At 53.8% G+C, this 27,001-nt stretch overlaps 1 protein-coding gene across 2 annotated transcripts; it reads left to right on the forward strand.

Annotated features, from left to right (window-relative positions):
- P2RY6 (pyrimidinergic receptor P2Y6) lies at positions 1-26,450 on the forward strand. 2 transcript variants are annotated; one of them, XM_065675904.1, is made up of 2 exons: positions 1-191; positions 24,013-26,450. In XM_065675904.1, exon 2 carries the CDS (start codon positions 24,050-24,052, stop codon positions 25,058-25,060), a length of 1,011 nt encoding a protein of 336 aa, XP_065531976.1. In that variant the 5' UTR covers positions 1-191; positions 24,013-24,049; the 3' UTR covers positions 25,061-26,450. The 2 variants fall into 2 exon arrangements, with proteins under 2 accessions (XP_065531976.1, XP_065531975.1); XM_065675903.1 differs by lacking the exon at positions 1-191 and adding an exon at positions 18,948-19,041.
- Positions 26,451-27,001: the final 551 nt, after the last annotated feature.

Raw genomic sequence — 27,001 nt, forward strand, 5'->3', positions numbered from 1 at the left:
TGACGTGGACCCTGTGTGGGAGGAGGAATCAGGTCGAAGCCTGTAAGAAACCCCTTTTTCCTTGGAAAAGAGCAAGACAAAGGCGCGGTTGCTTTGCTGCAGATGAAACAGTCACGAAAGCAGGGAGAGACAAAACTATCCTTATCCAGGAAGGGCAAAAGTTTACCCTGCACCATGCAAACGGAGCCCAGGTAATCTCAGGTTTAAGGACGTGGTTTGATACCACCCGAAAGAGCCTCTTGTGTGTTTTGTATTGTCATCCGACAAGGGATTTCCTGTGGGTATCTGGAGATATCCTGGTAACGGCAGTGCCGCTGCTTAAAGACATTGTGAAATGTGTGTTATGTATAAATATACATCTGGGGGTTAAACATGTTGTGCTTATAGATATGCATATATTTACATAGGCCCCAGTGCCTCATCACTGGCAGAGGCCATTGGGGAAGGCACAGGGGATAAGGAAGGAGCGATGTGATACCTGCTTATCCCGGTCTCGGCTGGGGTTAAAGCACGGCACGGCTCGGAAGCACGCCCTGCTTCAGTGCTGCGGCATTCTGTGCGGTGGAGGAGGGCTTCGTGTGCTCCATCATCTCTCCATAATCAGAATTCCCTGCCTTGGGAACTTTCCCACTTGGATCAGCTCCATGCATCACCCTGCCTCCTCCACGTAGGACAGCGGGTGGGCGATGGAGCGGTTGTCGCCAAGCTCCATGTCTTGGTGAGGACAATGAGGGTCTTCAACGGGTCCTTTATAACCATTGGGGAGCTGAATAATTACTGCAGGAGGTCTTCATCCCACCCCTCCTGGGGCTTATGACACCTCCAGCCCATCTGCCCATGGGATAGAAGGACAGGGATAGCTCAGTGGAGATGCTGGCACCTCCTCCATGCGATTCAGCACAATGAATTTCATTCAACACCATGAAGCCCTGCAGCTCTTCACTGTGGGCTTTGGTTCCTCTCACTTCTGTTTTCAGCTCTTAGTGAGCTGTTCCCCAAAATCTTCCATGCGCACGTGAGCAGTGTTTGCATTCAGCTTGCTGTGCTCCTGGCCTCTTCAATGCCTCCCTTTTTGGACATAGCATGGACCTTCCGCAGGAGACTTTCTCTCTTCTAATGCCGTTTTCCACCCTGATCTTAAGCCCTGGCTGCCCTGGGGAACCTTTTTATGGCCTTTTTGAATGGGTGCTTTACATTTGCACCCTCGGTAAGCTTCCACTCCCTCTGCAAACATTTCGTCCTGGTGTTCAGCTGCTTTATTCTGAGGAGCTTCCTCATTTCTCTGTAATTTCCCTTTCTGCAGCTCAACAATGCAGGAGTAGCTTTTTTCTTTCCCCTTTCACTGCAAATAGTTTGCAGTCATTGAACCTGCTCTGCTAAATCCATCCTACTTGCTAACAGGGCCATGTAGGGGTTTAGCCTGTGCCAACTCAAACCCATCAAGATAATGCCCAGGAACGGCTCACCCTATAGGTTTGCCATACAGCATCAAGGATGGAGCACACACTGAGGGCTCCATCAGGAGGGATTTCAGGACCTGAGAGCTTTAAAGGCTTTTTCAGAGGCTGAATCATTAGATCTAAGGCAGAAATTGTTCCCTGTGAGGGTGCTGAGGTGCTGGTGCCCAGAGAAGCTGTGGCTGCCCCATCCCTGGCAGTGCTCAAGGCCAGGTTGGACACAGGGGCTTGGAGCAAGCTGCTCCAGTGGAAGGGGTCCCTGCCCGTGGCAGGGGTTGGAGCTGGGTGATCCTAACATCCCTTCCAACCCAAACCAGTCTGGGATTCTATGATTTTATGAACGGTTGTGGAGCTCTGCAAGGAAAAGCCCAGAGCATCCGGCAGCAGCCACATCCAATGCACCAGCTCTGCTTGTCACTCCACAAGAGACGGAATGATATTGTTTTGAAAGCAAATATTGTTGCAGAAAATGCCCTTTTTCAGATCTACCATGGTCTAGGCCGTGGTCCAGGGGATCTCACCACCACCACCACCATCTTCCTAGGTCAAGGCTGATGGAGATAGCGAGAGCCTGACTTGATCACTCAGAGGGACCCTCCGTCATACACACAAGGCTCTGGAACAACCAGGTCCAGTGGGAAACAAATGGTGCTTCACACAGGAACACATTTCCATGGACATTTCCATTCCGGAGCTGGGTTTTTTTGCCCTGTACACACAGTGTGGTCACCCTGCCCTCAGACCACACTCCTCCAGGGACAAGTTCCCTGGCCCTCTGCTCCAGCCAGCAGACTCCAAGCAGGCAACGACATTCCCGATGCGTAGCCTCAGCCTAATAGGTCTAAGAGGGATATTTGTTCTGGCTTTGCCCCATGCAGCTGGATGTGGGCCGGGATGCTTGAACTTCCCAGCCTGAGCCCCGCAGAGCCGCTGGTCAGGCTGCGGCAGTGCAATAAATGCCTTGCTCTGACTGTGTCCATCGCAGCTCGGCAGCAACACCAGGAGCTCATGCATGGATGCTATGGAAGAAGAGGAAAAGCTAAGGAGAAGCATCCTCAACATATGGTGGTGCTTGATCTATAAAACGACTTGGCTTGGTGGTGTATCTGCAGCCCTAAGCCACGTTATAGCCCCCTTTTTCCATGGAGAATGGTGAATAACCCTTTGCCCGGCTAAAAACATATCAAGAGACAAAAATCACCTCAAGATACCCACATGGATAATGCTCAAGGCCAGGTTGGATGGGGCTTGGAGCAACCTGGTTTAGTGGAAGGTGTCTCCTCAGAGGCAAAGCCCTTTCCTAACCACTCAGCTTTCTGACCTCGTGGAGAGCAGAGGATGGGGACATCGCCTTTCTCCCCTAAATTCCATTCCCTGCCATCATCTTGCTCTGTGTGGCCTGAGGTTTGGAATGCAATCCAGAGAGAAAGCACAACTGGAAACTCCCCAGGGCACAGAGGGAAGGAGGATGGAGAGGGAATGGTTTCTGACCTCTTTGGGCTGGCTCTTATCCCCGGCTGTGGAAGCCACAGGGACCACCAGGACACAAAGCCCGGGGCAGGCTGACCCAGTGGGTTATATCTTACCAAGCTTTGCTCCTCAAGCAAGGTCATCACAGATGCAGAGGTGGAAAGGGGCTGAAGTGATGTGCCTGAGGTCTTACAGTGGCAAAGACAGGATGAGACCCTGGGTATCTGATCCAGCATCTTATGGTCAAGACCATGGGCAACCAGGGGAAGGAGAACAAGGACCAGGGGATCTCTTGCTGGGCTGGTGGGGGACAAGGGGACAGGCAGCCACTTGCCGCATGGCAATGCCCAGTTCGTGTGCTCCCTGTGGAGCTGGAGAGCCTGGAGGCCTTATCACAAGTGGATTCTCTGATGTCTAATAGGGGTTTCTCGCTGCCTTGCCCCCTATGGAGGCATCATTCAGGATCGGCCTCCTTCTTCTTCCCTGGTGCAAACGTCACCATTTCCGAGTTCTCCACCTTCCTCCTGCTGTGATCAAGTGACTCAGAAGTATTTCATCACACAGAAACACACTCCAGTGTGCTGATGAGCATCCTGTTTCTTAGACAAGCCACTGTCAGGCCCCTCCAAAATCAAACACAGCTGCCTTCAGGAACACAAGGGCTTTCAATGCACAGCAAATTATAGGGTTGTCTCTTTTTATCTTCTCCTCCCGGAGTTTTCCCAGTATTTTCTAGGCATTCCTTTTCCTCAGTGGGGCCAGAAAGCTGGAATTTCAGGAACCAGCACTTCCCAGTCTCCAAACTGGGACAAGCCCACGAAGCCAGCAGCTCCTTTCCACCCATAGGATGGATCCCCATTGATAGAGATGCCAGTGAAGCACCAGCTCTGCTTCTTTCCCAGCTCCTTGCTGGGCACAGCAGCGATTCCTGATCCATTTCATCTCCATTTCTCTGGCATCATGTCCCAAGTGCAAACACACTGACGCGTCCCATCTCCATCGCAGCTGGTTGCAGTGAGAAGCAGGACACTTCTCAGCCACGCACATTAGCACTTGCTTGAAGTAACCCATTAAAACCAGCACGGAAGAAGACGTGGTGTCCTTGGAAACATCACGGAGAGGAGCTCTATGATTCTAAGCTCGTTGTTTGCCTCTGTTATTATTTCCCAGCCAACCTGCTCCCCTCCAGCCTCCCTTTCCTTTGCATCTCCCCCTTCCTCTCCCCTTCATCCCAGTTTAGGACTGGGATAGCTCTGCTTTCCACAGAAGAAACCCTTCATGGGGGAGCATGAAAGGACAAATACTTGGCTTTGCATGTGTTGTTTGCATGCCTGTGTGCTCTCTTTCCAAGGCACTGGTGGGAGGTCACTGCAATTCAGAGGTAGGCAGCAAAAGGCTCTCTATAATCCCAAGCCTTGTCCCCAGCTATTCAGAAATCGCTAGCTGAGGCCCTTTGTGGCATTAAGTGCTTGCATTGTCCTTTGAAAACAAGCCTGAGCCTTGGGTGAATGGATAAACCAAGCAAGAACCAGGCAAATCCGCAGGGATGCTTAGACCTGCTCAGCGCACATTGACCAGGGTGCAAGGAGCAATGTCGAAGTCAAAAGAGATGGGGAGAGCAAGAGGACGTAAATGCCTGCAGTCGGACCAAGCAGAAGGGCCTGGGGCAGCTGACATCCAGGCATCCAAGGAAAGGGAAAGACCCAGCACCAGGGTTTTCCAAAGGAAACAACACTGAGCATGACATTGCATCCAACCACAATGCCACGGAGGACTGGAGAAGGGACCAAAGCCTGGATCCCATAGGGGAACGGTCAGAGCTGTACTGGTGTCTCCTGCACACACGTGCAGAGACTGGCAGAGATTTAACATCCAGCTCAAATACAAGGTAAGGAGATGGAGAAACACATCCAAGCAGGTCATGGACAAAGCCTTGGGTGACCTGGTTTAGTGCGAGGTGTCCCTGCCCATGGCAGGGGGTTGGAACTGGATGATCTTAAGGCCCTTTCCAACCCAAACCATTCCATGATTCTATGGAAACCTTCTGTATCCACCGGCTGGAACAGTGACAACTTGCATCATTCTCTAGATGAGGGCAGAGGAGGTTTTTGCCATCCAGGGATGTATTTTTGGCCAGCCAATGCTGCCTCATGGCTTCCTCCAAGGAGTCTCCATCCCTCCGGCAATGCACTTTGCTCCGAGCACCTTTTGAGGACCCCTATGAGACCTGCGGTCCCCGTGCCAACACGCAGGGCATGGCAGGTCCCACATGTGCAGCTGGCCTGCTTGGAAAAGCATCCAGCCCTTCTGAAGACCCTTTCTAACCTCTTCACACCGCTTAATCCCAATTCCCACCAGCTATTGAGTCCTGCCTGGACCAGTTACACTTCATTACAGTAGTGACTTTTAACCTCAGGAATGCAGAAGGCAGCAGAACAAAGCAATCTGGTTCGAAAGCACATCATTTTGGTAGTCCTAGAAGGACAAGATGTACCCATGCCCTCAAGGCTGGCAGAGTGTGTCCCTCTCCTATCTCTGGTACAGCCCAGGGTCGCTTGGCCCTGGATCCAGCTTCACGGAGCTGACACATTCCCATGCTGTGCAGCCTGGCAGGGATTTGCTGATGGCTGTTCTCCTGCACGTTATCTCATCCCAGCACCCTGCGTATGTACCAGCCCTTATCTCCCCACAAACACTCTCCCTGTGCTTACAAACTGGGATCAGTTTTAAACTGGGAGCACATTCCATCTTTTCCAGCTGATTTTGCAGGCTGGATGAGAGCCGTGTCTTGGAGGGGCTGTTTTGGGCAGGAAATACGTGGCTGCACCCCTTTTTCCTCTGCTTTTTCATCTTTTCTCTTTAATTCTCAAACTGGGAGCCTGTTTCCCTTAGTCTGGAAGCACTGGAAGGATTGGGAAGTGCATGCTGGAAGAGAGGCATCTCCAGCCCCCCATGCACAGAGCAATGTGGGGCTCAGTGCCTCTCTCCCCTTATCCATAATGGGTGAAGGGTTCAAGGTGCCCTTGAGCGCAGCAGTCCTGGAGGGAAGCACAGGCTGGAGCCAGCCATGGGTAGGAATGGGACTGTTTGGGCTAAGGATGAGCCTGGTTAGAGCTGCTCAAGGCCCTCAGAAAGCCAACCTCACTCACAAGGGCAAAGAGCTGGAGCAAAGGGCTTGGGCATCGCAGCACACATGGGCCAGCTCTGCTCCCATTGCTGAGGTCAAGCAGCTCAGCACCCATTTTGGCTCATTTCTGGAGATAACGGTGGTTTTAGGGAGTTTGTGGTTGCTTGAAACCCCCTCCAAGCCTCGGTCAGCAGTGCTGCTTGGGAACCTCTGCATCCCCAAAACTGCCTGGCTCGCACCCAAAGCACTGCTCGAGCACTGGTGCCACTTTGTCCCCAGAGACAAGGCTTGTGACCCCTCTGAACACCCGCAGCAAAGCACCAGCTTCAGCCCTTTGCCTTCACCCTTCCTCCTCCCATGTCCGTGGTGTCACCGAGGAGTGAGATGCTCTCGTGGGACAGAAAGTAGGAAGTGGGACAGGAAGCAGGTGCCTTTTCGTGCCACAAACCATTCTCTACCCTTTTAACCACCCAGGTTCTCACCAGCCCTGTATTTCTCCTGCTTTCTCCCCAGCCCAGATGCCACCTTGGCTCTGATCTCAGCCTTTCACTTAAGCCACAGGCCTCCAAACTTGAGAGTTACCTTGGTCCAACCAATCAATGGCAGCAGCCAAAGCATTGCCATAGCCTAGGAAAGACATATCTAAAGCAAAGCAGCATGAGAAGCATTTCTGTGCTGTGTACAGATCTGTGCACCACATCCATCCTTCCAGCTCTGATATCATCCTCACTCTCTTCTTACTTTTGACGAGTGCAAGATACTCTGAGCACATGTTCTGCAGTGGCTGTGGAAACTGGGATCTAATTCTCCCAAAAGCCTCAAGTCTGGTGTTTTCCACAGCCTGGAGAACATCTTGAACGTGATTGGGATCACAGAATCCCAGCTTGGATTGTGTTGAAGGGACCTTAAAGCTCATCCAGCTCCAACCCCTGCCACGGGCAGGGACCCCTTCCACTGGAGCAGCTTGCTCCAAGCCCCTGTGTCCAACCTGGCCTTGAGCACTGCCAGGGATGGGGCAGCCACAGCTTCTCTGGGCACCCTGTGCCAGCGCCTCAGCACCCTCACAGTAAAGAACTTCTTCCTTATATCCAGCCTGATCTTCCCCTCTTCCAGTTTGAACCCATCACCCTTTGTCTAAACCAGTTGGAAAGGGGCCCATCTCCATACAGACCAGGTCAAGCAGCCTCTGTGTCCAGATGTTTCTCCAGCAGCAGCCCCCTCCCTCTGCTCATGAGAGCCCTGACAACCCTGCCAGCTGTGCTAACATCTGGACTTCGCTATCCTGCCTGAGAGGACAGAAGTTCATCCGCCTCAGCCGGAGCATTTATCTCTGCTCTAATGACAAACACATGGTGTTTATCCTCTGCAACACATCTGGAGGTTGTCTGGGATGTGCTGGGGAGGGAGGAGGAGGAGGAGGAGCCCACTGTGTCCTCACAAGGCCACTACATGGGGCAAAGCAGCCTGGCCAGCATTTGCAGTGTGCACTGTGGTGGGTGGGAGAAAGCCTCATATAAGGGTTTGGAATATCATCGTTGGGATGTCATTATCAGCCCCTCCACCTCGCAAAGGAGTAGACAGAGCCCAGGGCAGGCACATCCTCATTATATCAGACTGTGGCTTCAAGGGCTTTCCTGGGCACCCACTGGGCACAGGAGAGACTCTCTCCTTCCCATGCAAGTGGATAGGGTTTATTCCCTAAGGATGCCCTCTCCTCCCTTACCTTCCACAGAATGGATGAAGGAAGGATCTTAAAGGTCCTTTCCAACCCAAACCATTCCATGATTCTATGGAAGGATCTTAAGCGCCTTGGACATCTTGAGCATGTCCAACCACATGCTCAAGCAGGTGACTGACAGTGGGTTGCCCAGGGTGATGGCAGGATGGGTTTTGAGCATCTCCAAGGATTGCGACTCCCAACAACCCAACCTCAACAATCAACCTGTGCCAGTGCTTGACCACCCTCACGGAAGCAATGTCTAAACAGCACTTTTTGTGTTCCAGTTTGTGCCCATCACCTCCTGTCCTCTCACTGGGCACCACTCAGAAGACCCTGGCTCCATTTTCTTTATTCTTTTCTCAATTCTGTATTATTTACACAAAAAATCCTCATGTATTTGGTAAGATCCTCCAGGTCTTCCCATCTCCAGTCCAGGCAGGGCTGGGCCATGGTGGGGCTGGAGACATGGTGCCTCTAGGACAAGGACCGATGGCCCTGGGTGGATGGATGGTGTAGGATGGATACGGACATGGTGTGGGTCTCCTGAAGTCATGGGTAGTGAGTGTTGGTTGTCTACTGAAGACCGTAATAGCTGTGGCTGAAGGGGTCAAGAAGAGATTGTCCCTTCTGGTTTAGGCCGTGTAAAGTTGCACAAAGGCTTCGGCTCAGCTCCATTCTGCAGCACCAGCTCCAGCTGAGATGAGAGTGGCTCCATGCAAAGAAACATCTTGGCCTAAGGTGATGGAGGTCCCATGTCTGCTGGGGATTTTCCATTAGCTTTAGACCTTTGCCTTGCACACAGGCACAGGAGACACTTCCCCTCCTTGGCACATGGTTGGCACCCATCTCAGCCAGGACCTTGGAGTGGTCTCACCCTGTCTGATCTTCATCCGTAACACACGAGAGGGTTCTGGGCAGGTTACAAGGATGAAAGTGGTTTGGTTCCCCATTGTCCTTGTATGGGAATTTGGATGGAAACAGGCGTGTAAGGAGCCAGCCAAAAGGAAATCCTTTGTGAGGTATATCAAAGCAAGTGTTTACAAACCAGCACCAGAGAAGGGGAATAACGAGGGAAATAACTGTAGAAAAGGACAATTTTGCTATTTAAAACTTCTTTAATCATTCCTACCCAAAAAGACAAACAATTCTTGCTCATTTTACTCAAAACCAGAGACCTTTTGGGAATCTGCAGGACTGCATCATCCCATGCCGGAGCAAGCACGATGTGTGGCGTGTGGAAAAGGGCTGGGATGGGTTCTGTGTCCCTGTGGTACCCATGTGCCTTTCAGGGACAAGGTTTTCCTGCTCAGTGGCATCCCTTTGTAAGTGGGATGTTCTGCTGACCCCATTCTGCTTGAGGAGCGGAGGTCCTGAGCACCGGCAGAGGAGAGGTTTCCACCTGCTCCAAATGCATTCAGAGAGACCCATCCGGGTTTTGACACTGAGCAATTCCCAAAGCTTGGCTGAGGCCTCTGCTTTCGTGCTTGCCTTGGCACGGGGCCACGGTGTGAGTCATAAACTGCTGCTGTTTATTTAATGTACCAATTCCGGCTCCTTTGAATCTCAAAAAGGGAAGCTAATTCCTAAGCCAAATCAATATTAACTGCCTGAGGAGGAGAGGAGAAGAAGGAGGAGGAAGCGGAGGAGAAGGAGAAACCAGGCAGTTCAACGCTACTGGCACACCAGTGAGTTTGGTATTGCCCGTTGCTGTGAGCACATCTTCCTCACTCAACGGTCCTAGGACAATGTGACACTCTTAGGACCTATGTGACAGTCCAAGGACCTCCATGGGCATCGTTGTCCTCTCCAGGCCCTGCATGATGCCTCCAAAGACTGTATGGGGATGTAATGGAGGAACACAACCCATCTGCTTGGAAGATGCCCAAAGGAATCAGCCTCTCTACACACAAGCCCCAGCACCGCGAAGAGCGAGTTGGTGACGTCTCTGATAGCTGGGAGCTCTCCTGTGTTAATGCCAGGCAAGTGATGGGCTTGCGGAGAAGGGAGGAGCTGGAATGCTGAGCAAGGAAGAGGGAGAAGAGCCAACGGAGGAACCCATCCAGGAGCTGGGAGGGTGGGAGCCAAGCCCTTGAGCTGTTCTGGTGTTGGCAGACATCAACAGCTTGTGCACACGTGTGCACACATGGGAATGTCCAAAACGGATCACTTCTGTGTCGACCACGGTGCCTCTGAAATACCAGCGATGGGGGCCTTTGGACACTCACCCAGGAGGAGATCAAGCACATGGGATGCAGCTCAGCCCTCACACTGGGGCTGAGCAGAGAGGCACGTTCAGGCGTGCCAAGGTGAGATGAGAGCACAAGGTGTGTCATGCCCAAAGGTCTTGGTTAGCCAAGAGTTGTTTGCACCTGCTCTTATCCCAGTGGAGAAAACCAGTGTTTCCTCCTCTGTCTGTGTTGAAAACCAGATGTCGAGGTGCTGGGAAAAGACATTTAATGACATGATTCCTTGCAGCAGCCTGGTCGCAGCCTGTCCCCATGGCCTCTAGAAGACAAGGTCCAGTTGACCATTAATATATTGTGTGTCAGGGACAGAACCCACGACAAAACATTCTAGAGAGGATCCATGGCTCTTCCTCCAACCGCCCTGTTGTAATGAGCTAGCTTGGACCAAACAGGTCCAAGTCCACAAGCTGCTCCATCGCAGTTGTTCTTGAAGGCAGCGTAGCACCTTCATCATCCGGTGGAGATTCAGAGCATGGCACAGCCGCATCTCCATGCAGGAGTTTCTCATCACACTTTCCTGGAAGCCCAACGGCTTCATCCATCATTCCCGTTGTTTTTCTGGTTTTATTTTCATCTCGTGCTTGTTATTGTTCAGTTTTCCTTTGAAAACCCTGAGGATCCAAGAATAGAAGAACATGGCCGATAATAACAGGAAGGAGGTGACAATGCCTCGGATTACTGGATATGTGAAATTAAACCTATTTCACAAGGTTTTTTCTGTTTATGTTAAAGACTCATTTGGGTCTTTAGCTCTAAAGCTTATGTTAGAGCAGCTGAGATCAAGGATCTCAGATTGATGTGCATGGGAAGAGAGGAATGGAGCCACTGGCAGCTCTGTGTCTGCCTTTCCCTGAGCCTGGCACTGGGGCTGAGCTGTCTGGCAGTGTGAAAAGAAAAAGGATAAATTGGGATAGAATGAAGTATAATTGAATAGAAGGAAATGAAACGAAACCTGGAGTATTGGGTCCAGCTCTGGGGCAAGAATGCAAAAGGGACGTGGAGCTGTTGGAGCGAGGCCAGAGGAGGCCATGGAGCTGCTGCGAGGGCTGGAGCAGCTCTGCTCTGGAGCCAGGCTGAGAGAGCTGGGCTGGGGCAGCCTGGACAAGAGAAGGCTCCTGAAGGGGAGACCTGAGAGCAGCTCCAGTGCCTAAAGGGGCTGCAGGGAACCTGGAGAGGGGCTTGGGACAAGGTCCTTTAGGGCCAGGCCAAGGGGAATGGCTTGAACCTGCCTGAGGGGAGACTGAGATGAGCTCTTAGGCAGAAGCTCTTCCCTGTGAGGGTGCTGAGGTGCTGGCACAGGGTGCCCAGAGAAGCTGTGGCTGCCCCATCCCTGGCAGTGCTCAAGGCCAGGTTGGACACAGGGGCTTGGAGCAAGCTGCTCCAGTGGAAGGGGTCCCTGCCTGTGGAAGGGCTGGGACTGTACATGCATTAAGGCCCCTTCCAAGTCTTCCCTTTCCAACACACCAGCCTGTTTTTCTATGATTCTCTGAAACGAAATGAAATTAAATGAGATTTAATGAAATGAAATTAATTAAAATTCAAAAATAAGATAAAATAAATGAAATTAAACTTCTTTTGTAGGAAATCATTAGGAAACCCACATCAGAGAGGCTGATGCCCTGCAGGAAGGGTAACACGTGGCACCCTGGAGCAGCACTGGGAGTTAAGTCCCCGCTGCTGCCTGCTGGCACATGCAAGCGCGAGCGGAACAAGCTGGTCTTGTTTGCCATCAGCTTCCCCTCCTCCCTCCCTGCCCGTGTGCAGAGCTTCCCTGCTCCTTGGTTTTGCAACACATCCCCAACGGGACAGACCTGCTTAAGCATTTTTAGCTTGGGCAGGTCTCAGGTGGCCCAGGTGGCCCAGGATGGGCAGGTTGGGGACAGGAGGACTCTGATCTAAGAAACTTCACCTACAGCAGACGTGGGGTATAACCCTCCATTGGAGGGTCCTGCAGTGTTTCCTAGCTGTTAGCTGGCAGCTGGGCATTCACTCTTTCATGCCCCTGGGGAAACTGAGGCACAGGTTGGGGTCATCTCACCATTGCGCCAGGAACCACCTGGTCCACTTCCAGCAGTGATGGGTGCAGACCTCCTTGCTTAGGATGGTCTTACAAGAGTGCACCTGACCTCCACATCAGCATCTCCTGAGCATCCATGAGCATCTCCTGACCATGTTTCTGTGCTGGATGGGCATCCATATATCATGGAATGAACTGGGTTGAAAAGACCTTTAAGATCATCAAGTCCAACCACTACCCCAGCACTAAAACCCCACCACTAACCCATGTCACTAAAGGCCTCACCACACTCCCTCCCTGCAGCACCCAAGACCCAAAAGCACATGCAAACCACCACGCTGGGAGAGAAGGTGCAGCAACCATGCCTGGGTTTGCCCAAACCCTGACAATTGATGGCCAGGACCCCCCAGGATTGTATTTTCCTTGTTAGAGCTTCACCCCAGTGTTTGTACAAGACGTCTGGGCACCAGCTCTGCGCTGAGGTTTGTTTAGAAGATGCTGCCAAGGATAATGCTGTTCCCAGCACCGTTCCTGCAAGAACTGCATCCATTCTGGGAAGTTATCCCTGTTCTCCTCCTTATCCTGGGCCCCATGCTGACCCCAGACCCCCTAGTCTTGCTTCTATACGGGCAATGTGCCCGTAACCCAAAGCAGACCCTAGAACAAGCCCTAAGTGGATTTGCTGGACCTTTAAGCCCTTCTCTGCTTGCAGAAAAGGGGATGTGAGAGTTTTCCTGATGGAGTGCGGAGAAAATGATGGGAATCATCCCCGTTTGAGGATGGAGGATGTGAAATGGTCCCTCCGTAGGGATGCTCCCAGTAAAGCCTCCAGCAAGTCGTTGTTCAGTCATCTCCCAGCAAACAGTGTGGAATACCCATTATCCATAAATCAAGGAGTATTAATATCAGGGATAGAGCAAAACTCTTCCTACTAAGTGTTAGCATCGCGTTTGCTTTAGCTGAGTAGAAACCTTAAGCACTGGTGGGGTGGTTTTGTCCACCTCTATGTGGTGGAAAGGAAAACTCGTGTCTAAATTTCTCCTTGTTTCTGTAATTCTGGTCTTTTCCAGCAAAAACTAACAAAAAAAAAGCACTTCCTTTTGTAGAAGGAAGAGACTAATTCCAAGAATTAGACTCAAAACACACTTGGCTTCCCTTTTCTCCCTCTTCAAGGGCATGGCGTGATCTTCTGAGAAACAGAACCGAAAGGGAGAAGCAAGGGCACATGAGTTGCCTCACACAGAAAACATCTGAAAACATCAACGCCAGACATGAAAGGGATGTTTTTTTCCCCAAATACATATCCTCTTTGGTTGCCTTTCCAATGGAAGGAATAGGACACTGAGGCTTATATAGTTGCCATGGTGGCTGGGTGTGATGGACCCATCTACAAGCAAAGGAAAAAGCAGCCCAAGAGCTGCATGTTCATTGGAAGCAAATGGTCCATGCTCTGAGTTCGAATTCCTGGGAAGTTTAGGTCCCTATGGGAGACTCCTCACGCCTGGATGTTATTTTGGCTGCTCAAGAGTCCCTAAAGTCCCCACTGCATCCTCATTGCCTTTGGCAAGGGGATGGGCATCCTGAGTCAATGGCATTGCATTTAACGGTGTTAAAGAGCAAAAAGAGCAGCAAAAGACTTAAAATCCCCATTATAAAAAGGTACGGACTAAGTGCAGGGACTAAAAGATTCCATGTCCATCCAGCTGGGAGATTGGAGCTGTGGTGTGGAAGTCCCAGGTGAACTCAGCACCCACTAAGGCCCTTATGGCTTGCTCCAAGCAGAACTGAACGTGGGGCTCCTGGAGAAGCAACAAGACCTTGCCCCAGGTAGTTTTAAACGCAAAGCATTAAATCCCTTGTGCACAAAACTGCTGGGTTCTTGGCGTTTCAAACCCAGTCGGGCGAGAAATTTGCCCATCTCACCCTCATGGTGCCTCAACCCCTCCATAAGACCCAAGGGCTGGGTGGCCACCAGGCAGGTGACAACCAGAAGCAGCACATGGTGGCATGTCGGAACATGTGTTTGGCCTGTGTTGATGGAGATGGTCCATGAGCGTGGAGCCCCTTGGGTTGAGTTGATGCTGGTTTGTGGCTTTCAGATAGGTATTTTCACCCTATAAATGTGCCCAACTGTGTGGTCCTGCTGGGATAGTAGTACCCCAAAAGGGCATCTCCCCCAATCTGTCCACCCGTTATCCCTGGTTGTAAGTGGGGGGCAATCGTTCCCCAGAGAGAGCTCTCCAGCTGGAGAACTCCATTCCAAGAGCCAAAGCAAACAAACTATCGAGGAAACAGCAAGGAGTCAAGGGAAGTTATTGTAAATCCTTCCTGAGTGGGAAATTCCAAAGGTACCTCCATGTCTCGTGTGCTTTGACCTCTTTATTCCTCCCTTACGGCACGGTCCGGAAGGTGGAGGAGCCTGGAAGTAGTGAGTCAAAGGGACATGGAGTGCTCCACCATCACCCACTGGGCAGCTACCAGATCCTGCAGGTCCCCATGGGCACCTGAGGTGAATTTGGACATCCTTTTAGTATCACCTGATATCTGGACCCATCCCTGGGGCTGCTGGTTGAGCCCAGTTCTCCCAGTACTCAATGGTGGAGCTCCATGGTGGGTTGCACCTCTGTCCTATACCATATTCTCCCATCGTCCTTCCAATAACTAAAGGGGGCTCACAAGGATGCTGGAGAGGGACTCTTCATCAGGGACTGTAGTGATAGGGCAAGGGGTGATGGGTTCAAACTGAAACAGGGGCGATTTAGGTTGGATATGAGGCAGAAGTTCTTCCCTGTGAGGGTGCTGAGGTGCTGGCACAGGGTGCCCAGAGAAGCTGTGGCTGCCCCATCCCTGGCAGTGCTCAAGGCCAGGTTGGACACAGGGGCTTGGAGCAAGCTGCTCCAGTGGAAGGGGTCCCTGCCTGGGGCAGGGGTTGGGGCTGGAGGAGCTTTAAGGTCTCTTCAACACAAACCAGTCTGGGATTCTCTACCTGTGATCATGGAACATGGGGATAATGGGTGTTTATGAAGAGGTGTATTGCTGAGAAGATATGTACGGCCATCACTGTGCTGAGCCTCAGGAGCTCAGGGCTCTCTCAGGGAGAGAGGAGTTACTGAGGGGTGAAAACCTAAAAGGGCTGGGTGATCTGCTAGCATGGGACGGAGGGGAAGGAGCTGAAGGAGGGACAGTGGTCATCCTTGAGGCATTTGATCTCCACTCAACTATGCAAAGTTCAGAGATGTCCCCATCCCAGACCCCAGCTCTGTCCTTGAAGTGAGGAAGTGCAATTATTGATGAGGAAGAGGTAGCGAGAGCTGATGCTCTCACTCTTTTCAGAGCCTCTTAGCAGTGGCGGTGAAGAAGACCTCTCAAAGGTGGGTAAGAAGTGTGAAGGACCACTTTGGAAACCTCCATCACAAGACCCCCTCATGCCCTGAGCCCTGGGATTTCCTGCTGGCAAAGACCCAGAGATATGAATCCCAAATTCTCCTTTCCCAACTTGCTTGACCAGCAGATGGATGAGGTGGTCTGAGCCCAGGCAACCTCCTGAAGACTCATAGACTCATAGAACTTTCCTTCTGCTGAGGTTGTGGATCGAACTGGAGCCTAAGACACCACCCAATCCTGGATCCTCTTTCTCCACACTACTCCTTGAGGACTCCCAAGCAAAGAAAAGCATCGAGTGGAAGTGACCCTGAGTCCTTGATGCTCATCAGGGTGTGATGGTGAGATGAAAGAAAGCCTGTGAAGACCAAGGTGTCAATCACCTATGAGCTGGGGAAGGAGCCCAACAATCCCTTCTTTCCCTGTTGCCGTCCATGGGGCTCTAACAAAGCAGGTTGGAGAGGAAAATGAACTGAAACATGCTTCTTGAGAAACACCAGCGTTGCAGTGGGTCAGCTTCCACTTGGAGTAAAGCCAGGGCTTCTTAGCTTGAATTCCTATCAAAGCCAAGGTTTCCTGGCAGTCCCATGGAGCCCTGGCTGAATGGGTGCATTGAGCTCATAGGTTGCCACTGGGACCTCATCACGTCCAGAAGGAAGTTAGGGTTTGTTGGCCAGAAAAGTGGAGCTCGGATCTCATAGCAGCCTTGCAGTGTCTGAAGGGGGCTACAAGGATACTGGAGAGGGGCTCTTCATCAGGGACTGCAGTGATAGGACAAGGGGTGATGGGTTCAGACTGAAACAGGGGAAGTTTAGATTGGAGATAAGGCAGAAGTTCTTCACTGTGAGGGTGCTGAGTCACTGGAATGGGTTGCCCAGGGAAGTTGTGAATGCTCCATCCCTGGCCAGGCTGGACAGGGCCTTGGATGGGATGGTTTAGTGTGAGGTGTCCCTGCCCATGGCAGGGGGTTGGAACTGCATGACCTGAAGGTCCTTTCCAACCCAAACTGTTTTATGAGTCTATGATTCTATGATCATGACCAGTTTCTCCAACAGAGACATCCAGCAGCGAGATGATTTTTCTTCTTCTATTGGGCCTTTCACCCCAGGAAGCAGCACTGGTTTGGCTGTGGTGAGCACTGATTGCAGTAAAAGGGTGGAGGGCACCAGGTGGACCTCAAGAGATGAGGCTTTGTCCCCCAGACACTTTCTCTGTCAAAAACCTGAGGACTCAAAGGCAGGGGCAGCAGATACCTGCACATGAGCCATCTTCTCTCTGGTTATAAAAGAACTGCCACCAAATGGCACGTCCTCATGAGCAAACCCAGCCAGAGCTACCACTCTGTGCCCAGGAAGACACGAGAAATTAACTCCATTTCCGTTATTAATGGCTTTTAGATGTAATGAAATTCCTCCTGCAAGACATCTCCGGTCTGGCGAGCTGCGGCGGAGCAGGAGGGATGCAGCTTGGCATCTCTGTGCTAGGGGGGAACCTGAATGCCCTGGAGAGCCCTCCCCATGCTGACATCCATCATTTAGTGGTGGGGACGCCCCATTCCTGAGGCTTCAGTTGGAAAACGCTGCTTTTCACCTCCAACAGGAATTGTGTGTCCATCGCAGGAGCACGGCCCCAGCTGCTCTCCCTGTCCTCAATCACAGATGCTCCTCTCTCCATCCGCACTATCCCAACAGCGACTGGAAAGCCAGAGCCGGTGTGGGAAGGTGCAATTACCCCAGGCAGCAGCAGCAGAATGGGTCGCCTGCAGTCAGCCTCTAGCGCGATTACTGGCACCGGCCGGCCGGAGGAGCAGAAACCAGGCAGCCCAATTGTCTCATGAGGCCGAATCCAGCCTCTGTGCCAAGGATTAACCCAATCGGTGCGGCTCCAAGAGGAACCCAGGCCATTCCCTTGCCCTGATTATTCTTCCCAATGAGCTTTGCCTGCCTTCTGCATGGATAAAAAGAGGTATAAGAATGATGCCTGGCTGGAAATCTCTTTCCTAGCCTTGCCGCTGCCTCCATCCCATTTGCCTCTCCCATCCCTATTCAATCCCCAAGATGTCATTTTTCCAGGCATTCCTCTTTATTCCCGGTGCTGCCAGGCTCAGTGCAGGCTGTTTGGGCTGGAAGGCAGCCACCACTGCTATTTTCTATCCTTTCTTTAACGTTATTTACACTGTGCCCACAGCAGGACACCTGGCTGTGAGGCATTCACCTTGGGGACCTGCAAGGACATCCGTTGTGCTGGGAGGGAGGAGGACACCAGCTCTTTGCCACCAGCTCTGCAGCTTGCCCTGGAGCTGGAGGTGGGATGAGTGCTTTCACCGGCGGCTCATCGGAGGAGTGAGTTGTGTCCGTTCTCAGCTGCGTTCTACGGATGCTTGTGCGGCTCCTTGGGTTCCTCATTGCAGGGGGTTGTTTGCACAAGGTTTGTTTTCTGCTCTATTCTAGGGAAAGAAGAAAGACGCTTCCCCCCCCCACCCCAGTTTCCATCTTCCTGTGGCAGGAGAAGGGAATTTCATGAGGGCACTGAGCCATCACCAACCCAACCCCGCAAGCCCGGGCAGCCCCAGGATGAAGGTGCTGGCTCCAGCCTGACTGTGGTTGCACATATTCACTGCTGCTCCTGCCAGAGCCCATCTCCCCTGTGGCCCCACTACCCGGCTTGGCCACTGGCTCGTGCCAGGATCGATGAAAGCCCACATTGTCCAGCATAGCGCAGGCGCCGGTGGGATCTAAAGAGGCTGCAGCCCCTTGTTCCACCTCCTCATCCCTCCATGGAGCCAGACCCCTGCCCCAGAGCCTTCATCTCATATTTAGGTGGCAGTTCTGGGGGTGCATCGCTCAATGAGGTGACATCGGGGAGCCCCATCAAGATGCCCCATCGTCCGGGTGATGCCGACCAGCACCTCCTTCCCCTCCACCTCTACCAAGAGCCATCAGAAGCCCCTAAAAAGGAAGGAAGGTAATCATTTTGGAGGGCAAACTGGGCTTCCAAGGAAAGGAAGGACCAAGCCCAGCATCCTGAGTAATCCCGGCATCCCTGCGCTGTTTATGCATCAGCCCTTTCATATCCAACACATTCCCTCAGGGTTCCTTTTCTTATTGCACTTTAATAGCCATGCTCAGGAAGCACCGGGGCTTGACCTCCTGGTTAATGATCACCAAAGCCACCGACCCCTTCGGCGGGGACTTGGGGCCATGGGGAGACCCTGTCCCCAACCCTCAGCCACCCACCGAGGGCTCAGCAGCTCCCAGTGCCCAGCCAGGACCATGCTGTTGAGTGATGCATGAGCATCGCACCCTCTAAATCCCACTTTTGGGGGGTGTTGGAAGCCCCTCAACCCCCTTTCAATACGGATGTTCGCCTGTGATGCCAAGCCAGACGTTTGCACGGCAGCCCCCCCATACACTCGTCGGTACCCCCCAATCCAGCCGCTCTCCCCCCCCCCAACCCAAATCCAGATGTGACCCTTCCTTAGCTCCCCCCCCCCCGCAGGTGCTGGGGCCGGAGCGGGGCGGAGCGGAGCGGCCCCGGGGCGGAGCGGGGCCGGCGGCCGGAGGCTGCGGGGCGGCCCCGGGCTCTGAGCTCCGCTGCTGCCGCCCGGGCGCATCCCGCTGCCGGTGAGTGCCGCGTATGGGGGGGACGGAACCGAGAGAACCGGGCGGGGGGGGGGGAGCCGAGGGGGTCCGAGTGAACCGGTAAGAATGGGGCTGGACCAGGTAGGATGGGAAGCAACGGTGTCAGATCCAGCCGGGCAGGGAGGGAGCCGAGAGGGTCCGAGTGAACCGGGAAGGAGTGGGCTGGATCGGGCAGGATCGGAGCCAACGGGGTCGGACAGAACGGGGCAGGATGGAGCCGAGAGGGTCGAAGAGAACGGGCAGGATGAGAGCAGAGAGGGCTGGAATGAACTGGGCAGGATGGGGCTGGATCGGACAGAATGGGACCCGACAGTGTCAGACCAAACTGGGCAGGATGGGACCCCATGGGTTCGGACCCGAGAATGTCGGGGTGAACCGGGCAGGATGGGACCCGACAGGGTCAGACCAGACTGAGTAAGATGAGACTTGAGTGGGTCAGAGTGAAGCGAGCAGGATCGGACCCAAAAGGGTCCAATCGGACTGGGTAGGTTAAGGCCAGACAAAGCAGGATTGGGCCCTAGAGTGTCAGGCAAAACAGGGTTATGTTAGGGTCAGACCAAACTGGGCTGGATGAGACCCAACAGGGTCAGACTGAACTGGAAAGGATGAGACCTGAGGGGGTCAGACCACACCGGGCAGGATGAGGCCAAATAGGGTAGGATCAGACCCAAGAAGGTCCGATGGAACCAGGCAGGATGGGACCTGACAGCATCAGATCAAACTGGGCAGGGTGGGACCCGAGTGGGTCAGATCAAACTGGGCAGGTTGGGGCCAGATCAGGGAGGATCAGACCCAAACGGGTGAGACTGAACCAGACAGGATGGGACCTGAGCAGATCAGATCAAGCTGGGCAGGATGAGGCAGAACCGGGGAGGATGGGGTCTGATCCGACTGCATTGGGTCAGATTCAGAGAGCATCGGTGCTCCAGCTGGGGTCATCCCGAAGCCACCCCAATGGTAACTGCTGATCTTTGCTTTAGGGAGCTTTAGCAGCTTTTCCAACAGAGCAAGGCTTAAAACCTCACTGTGATCCCCACAGGAGTGCTGTGTGAGGCTCAGAGGGGTGGGTTTGCCCTGCTCCCTCTGCTCCCACAGCCTGGGGTGCACCCAGGATGCTCCTGCATCTCTTGGGGCATCCATAGGGATCACTGCATCTCTTGGGGCATCCATAGGGATCAGTGCTGTATTGCAGGTGGTGTCACACACAGCATCTCCTCACACCTGCATGAGGGACCTGGTCTTCTGCGCTGCTGCGGGTGCCAGCAGCCTGTCCTCTGTCTTTATATATATCTCTATATGGATTTGTGCATATACAGAGGTATAGATATATTGCTATATATAAGCACATGTGCATAGACAAGCATATAGAAGCATAAATACATCTGTATATATATGAATGGAGTTAGGTATACACATCTGTGTGAGTCCATGTGCTTGGAGACATATATTTGTGTATAGAGGCATAGAAGCTTGTACATGCGCGTGTGCAGAGACATATTTCTATGTATGTGTATAGAGACACGTATGTGTGTGTGTATGTGTGTGTAGAGCCGCATGTGTCTGTATATATAGGTGTAGAGGTATATGTATATGGAGAGGTGTACGTGCATATATACATATGTTTAGGCATATGTGTGAACATACGGCTGTATATGTGCCTATGTTTCTGTGTATGGGTTTATACAAGCCCAGCCAGAGCCTCAGCGCTGCCCCATCCCCATGGGTCCATGTTAAGCACCCTAACATGCCCAGTGTTGTCCCAGTTTGTCCACATCATTCCACCTTCAGGCTCCAATAAATAGGGATTGCCCTTAGAACACCCAAACCTCGGTCCCCAACTACCCCAGGGCAGATGAAACACATCTCTGAGGACCTGAAGGTGTTTTGGGACCAGCCAGGAGCTGCTCGGGAGCAGGGATGCTGTGGCTTTGGCCAAGTGAGAGCACCCCCATTCATCCCCTTTGAGATCTGCTGAGCTGGAGCTTTCAGTTCCGTCCCCACCATCCCAGCCCTGCCACCAAGCCACTATGATGTCCCCACTGTGGTCTCATCCTAAGGAGCCCCCCAACACCACGGGCATCCCTTTTTTCCCCTTGCAAGTCTCATTTTGGGACTGATTTCACCTGGAGCCCATCACTGTGGTGTCAGGTCCAGGTCTCCATCATCCCATGTTTGCTTTTAGGGGCAACTGAGCACAGAGAGCATCCACCCCATCACCCTGTGATGGCTTTTTGGGGTGAAAAAGGGGACTTCTGGGATAATCCACCGGGTTTGGGCACAGCAGCAGGATGAGGCCAAGCATCTTGATGTGGTTTCATTAATTAGAAACCATGGTGATTTATGGTGATGGCAAACTGTGATTGTGGGGTTACGGTGGTTGCAGGCAGTGGGTACAGTTGAGGTGGAGATTTTCTGGTGTCTAATAGAAAGGTTTTGCACAGTGCATCCTGTAACTGGAGTTCTCCTGGGATTGGGAGGGATTTTCCTCCTTTCCATCAGCTTTTTTACTCATCCCGACCTGGTAGCACTGGGGTTCAGTGCCCTGTTTCCCTCATGGGGTGTGCACACACGTCTGTGCGCAGAGAGCCTCGCATATGTGTGTATAGGGGATCTATGTATGCGTGTAGGGCATAGGTTTGTATGCACACGATGTGGAGCTGTGATGGAGGCGCTGGCATGGGCTTGGCTGTGCCATGTCATAGCCGTGCAGTGCCATGCAGTGCCGTGCAGTGCCGTGCAGTGCCCACAGTGCTGTGCCATGCAGCTCAATGCCCACCCTGCCACCCAGCTTTCTGCTCCCCATCACCCCAGGGTGCTCTTGTTGGGTGGAAAGGGGAAGCCTTGCTCAATGGGGTGAGCACAGCACCTGAGAGACACAGATGTGGCCGGTGCTGGGCATAGCAGCGGGTCCCTGTGACACCCCCTGACACCCCATGGCACCCCAGGAGGTAAGATGCACTCCCAGGTCCCCCAGGACCCCTCTTTGCTGGCCTCTTTGTCCCCAGTACCATGGCAATGTTCCTGTGAGCACATGTGGCATAGGGGGGCTCACATGGATGCCCTGGGTGATGGCTGGGTGCCCTGGGCCCTTGAGGAGGGGTTTGGGGGTCCCCAGGGCACTTATTGGCTTGGAGGGGGTGGGGGGGATGCTGCGACTGCCTGGAGCTGGGGTGACAATGGGGTGCAATGTGGTGACAGATGGACTCAGTGGGGTGCTATAGGGGCTCAGTAGGGTGCAGGGGTTAGGAAGTATATGTGGCAGCAGGGAGAGCACTGGGGGGGGGGGCCTGATCTACAAGCCAGAGCACCCCCAAAAATAGGGGACCATTGTGTATGTCCCCATCACCCTCCTCAAGCCTGACCCCACGGCTGGGCTGTGCTGTGGGGCTGGTAAGGCCCCGAAGACCCAAAATGGGTCCCCAAAGACCCAAAGTGGGGCCACAACAGTAGGATTCGTGTGTTCCCCCTGGTCCCCTCTGCCCCACGCACCCTTCCCTGCCCCAGTTCCCCTTCCCAACCAGCATGGGGACACTGCCACCCCTCTCCAAGTGAGCTCATCCCCACCAGGCGCCGGGGTGTTCAGGGGAAGTGGGTGCTGGCCCCAGGCCACCAGCAAGGGCTACCAGCGATGGAGGAAGCAAGAGGAGGAAGGAGAAGCAGCTCTGCTTGTACCTGCAAGCTGCTGGGAGCGTGCAGCGCCCATGGGTGGCACAGCGAGTGCCATGGCTGGGGCCAGGGCTCTCTTTGTGCTATAGGACCATGTCTTCTGCAGTAGTTTCAGCCTTCGAGTGAAGCAGATGGTCTGTTCCCCAGGTCAGAGCAGCCCAGAGGCCACAGTGATGGGCTTTTAGCCCATGAAACCAAAACCCTCTGGGATTGGAGCATCATCGGCCCTGATTCCCAGATGAAAGCAACCACAAAACATCTGTGGGTGGTGCTGGGCCCCATGCAGGTGGCATCTCCTGATGGGACAGAGCACTCAGGGGACGCAGCCCTAGGGGTGACTGGCTGTAGGGCTTTGGCACCCCTTGCAGAGGAGCAGGAGGCCGTGTCAATGGCTGACAGCGGCCCCGGCTGCAAGTCCTTCTCCTGCATTGGGGTGAGGGTGGTTTGGCCTTGTGCAAACCTCCCCACTGGGTGCAAGTGTTGGGGGAAGTGGAGCTGAGGTGGTGGTGATCGTTGTCACCACACTGTCCTGTGTGGTACCACCCATTGTGGTGCCGCTGTCTCCATCTTCACCTTCCTGTGGGACCCCTAAATCCATCATCGTGGTTTAGACCTGTAGAATCCCAGCCTGGTTTGGGTTGGAAGAGACCTTAAAGCTCATCAAGTTCCAACCCCTGCCACGGGCAGGGACCCCTTCCACTGGAGCAGCTTGCTCCAAGCCCCTGTGTCCAACCTGGCCTTGAGCACTGCCAGGGATGGGGCAGCCACAGCTTCTCTGGGCACCCTGTGCCAGCGCCTCAGCACCCTCACAGGGAAGAGCTTCTGCCTAAGAGCTCAGCTCAGTCTCCCCTCGGGCAGGTTCAAGCCATTCCCCTTGGCCTGGCCCTACAGGCCCTTGTCCCAAGCCCCTCTCCAGCTTTCCTGCAGCCCCTTTAGGCACTGGAGCTGCTCTCAGGTCTCCCCAGAGTGCAGCAGAGGGGCAGGATCCCCTCCCTGAGCTGCTGCTCACGCTCTGGGGGTGCAGCCCAGCACATGGGGGGGTTCTGGGCTCAAGCGCTCACTGAAGCCGGGTCATGGGGAGCTGCTCCTCACCCAACACCCCAAGTCCTGCTCCTCAGGGCTGCTCTCCATGTCTTCATCCCCCAGCCTGTATTGACAGTAAAGGTTTCCCCGACCCAGAAGGACATGGCTGTGAGGTTGCACACAGCAGTCCAGGTTCATCCTCCCGTGCCGTATGTAACATCTCATGTCCAAGTCACCACCAACCATCTCCTTTGTCATCCTCAGGTACTGCTGAAGGGCCACACCAGCAGAGAGGCCATCGATGGGGGACACCACCACCATGGCCAACTTGACAGCCCTTGTGGGCACTGCGAGGAACTCATGCACCTTCCACGAGGAGTTCAAGCAGGTCCTGCTGCCCTTGGTCTACTCAGTGGTGTTCACAGTGGGGCTGCCCTTGAACGCTGTGGTCATCGGGCAGGTCTGGGTGGCCCGTAAGGCGCTCAGCCGCAGCATGATCTATATGCTGAACCTGGCCGTGGCTGACCTGCTCTACGTCTGCTCCCTCCCTCTCCTCATCTACAACTACACCCAGAAGGATTATTGGCCTTTTGGGGACTTCACCTGCAAATTCATCCGCTTCCAGTTCTACACCAACCTCCACAGCAGCATCCTCTTCCTCACCTGCATCAGCGTCCAGCGGTACCTGGGCATCTGCCACCCGTTGGCCTCGTGGCACAAGAAGAAGGGGAAGAAGCTGACGTGGCTGGTGTGTGCTGCAGTGTGGTTCATCGTCATCGCCCAGTGCCTGCCCACCTTTGTCTTCGCTTCCACCGGCACCCAGAGGAACCGCACTGTCTGCTATGACCTGAGCCCGCCAGATCGCTCCTCTGCCTACTTCCCCTATGGCATCACCCTCACGGTGACCGGCTTCCTGCTGCCCTTCGTGGCCATCCTCGCCTGCTACTGCAGCATGGCCAGGATCCTGTGCCAGAAGGACGAGCTGATCGGCTTGGTGGTGCACAAGAGGAAGGACAAAGCCGTGCGGATGATCATCATCGTGGTCATCGTCTTCTCCATCAGTTTCTTCCCCTTCCACCTCACCAAGACCATCTACCTGATTGTCCGCTCCTCGCCCAGCCTGTCCTGCTCGGCTCTGCAGGCATTTGCCATTGCCTACAAGTGCACGCGTCCCTTTGCCAGTATGAACAGTGTCCTCGACCCCATCCTCTTCTACTTCACCCAGCGCAAGTTCCGTGAGAGCACCCGTTACCTCCTGGACAAGATGAGCAACAAGTGGCGTCATGACCATTGCATCACCTATGGCTCCTAGGTGAGGACAAGGGACACCTCGGTGTCACCAGGATCAGCCTTGGGGCAGTTTTGGCTTTAAGCTCCACAGAACAGAGATGGCTTCAGCTGGGGACATCCTGGAGGACAAGAGGATGGTATCTCCCAAGCTTTCAGCACTTCCATCTCCACTGCAGCAGCACAGTATTAACCCTATCATGGCACAGATCCAGTGTCCTCTGGCTTGGTTGCTCAGTTTGAGCAGCTTAGCACCATGGCTTCTTAGTGGCCAAGCCACCAATGCAATAAAAACTACTGGTGGGACCGTGGAGAGCATGGTGGGACCATGGAGGACACAGTCCCTGGCTCAGAACAAGCTGCTGTGGGGTGATTTCTCCCCTTTCTGGTTTAAAGATTCCCTGATGGGGCCCTGGGGAGGGTTTAGTTCAGCTCATACGTGTCTGGAGAGCATGAGGATGTGTTTTTCTCAGCTCAAGATCAGTGCCGTGGAAGTTTAACGGGATAATACAGGGACATCCCTATTCCCCAGTCTCCAGAATGAGGCCACACCAATAAGAGACATGGGCCCGCTGGTACCATGGGTACTGCAAAATGCTGGGACAGCATTCCTGGCCAAACTGGGAACTGGGAAGGGGGACATAAGGGTAAATGGGACACCCATGCTGGATTTCCCACCTCTAACCTTGGGCTGGGTTAGACCAAGCCAGCAGTGTTGTCACCAGCCTGGGCACCTTCAGCACCACCTGGGTCCAGCTCCCTGCTTAGCCCAGAACCCAAATCATGGAATCAAACAGGTTGGAAGTGACCTTTAAGCCCATCCAACCATTCTCATCAGTGCCGACGCCACCCCTGCCCCATGGCACTGAGGCCTCATCTCCACGGGGTGTGAACCCTTGCAGGGCCGGTGCCTGCAGCCCTGCCCTGGGCAGCCTGTTCCATGCTGGCACCCTTTGTTCCCTGCTGTCACTTCCTAACCAGGGTCCACCAAAATCAAAGCCAGCACACCTGGACACAATGACTAGAGAGAGGAAACCCATGCCACCAAGCTACTTGGTGTTCTTTGCCATGCCACCATATGTCCCATAGTTGGCTTGGCCTTTCTGCCACCACCATGCTGGGCTGGGGCTTGAGCTTTGCTCCCTGCAGCCTCCATAGGGATGGTCCTCACTCCGAGCCAGGAGAGCTTCACTTACATGGTGCGGAGTGGAGGTGCCACTAACCGCTCTGTGAGTCTCCTTTAACATACAGGATGGAGAGAAAGAACTTCCCCCCCTTTTCCAGATGGAATGTTCACAGATGTACACCCTCTGTAAGTACATCCATGTAACACATCCCTGCACAGGAGGGTTTGTAGCCCAGCACAAGCTACACAGCACAGATGTTCTCCATCCTGATTAAACTCGATGTATTTATACAGTGGATGTGTGTATGTATGGAGTGAGCAGCAGCTCAGGGAGGGGATCCTGCCCCTCTGCTGCATGAAGAGGAGACCCCCCCTGCAGCCCTGATCCAGCTCTGGGGCAGCAGCACAAGAGGGACGTGGAGCTGTTGGAGCGAGGCCAGAGGAGGCCATGGAGCTGCTGCGAGGGCTGGAGCAGCTCTGCTCTGGAGCCAGGCTGAGAGAGCTGGGCTGGGGCAGCCTGGACAAGAGAAGGCTCCTGAAGGGGAGACCTGAGAGCAGCTCCAGTGCCTAAAGGGGCTGCAGGAAAGCTGGAGAGGGGCTTGGGACAAGGGCCTGTAGGGCCAGGCCAAGGGGAATGGCTTGAACCTGCCCGAGGGGAGACTGAGCTGAGCTCTTAGGCAGAAGCTCTTCCCTGTGAGGGTGCTGAGGCACTGGCACAGGGTGCCCAGAGAAGCTGTGGCTGCCCCATCCCTGGCAGTGCTCAAGGCCAGGTTGGACACAGGGGCTTGGAGCAAGCTGCTCCAGTGGAAGGGGTCCCTGCCCGTGGCAGGGGTTGGGACT

Source organism: Lathamus discolor, chromosome 4 (genome assembly GCF_037157495.1).
Source record: "Lathamus discolor isolate bLatDis1 chromosome 4, bLatDis1.hap1, whole genome shotgun sequence".
Taxonomy (NCBI): Eukaryota; Metazoa; Chordata; class Aves; order Psittaciformes; family Psittacidae; genus Lathamus; species Lathamus discolor.

Coding starts and splice junctions, on each gene's coding strand:
- P2RY6 (XM_065675904.1), top strand. CDS start 24,050: ATGGGGGACACCACCACCATGGCCAACTTGACAGCCCTTGTGGGCACT.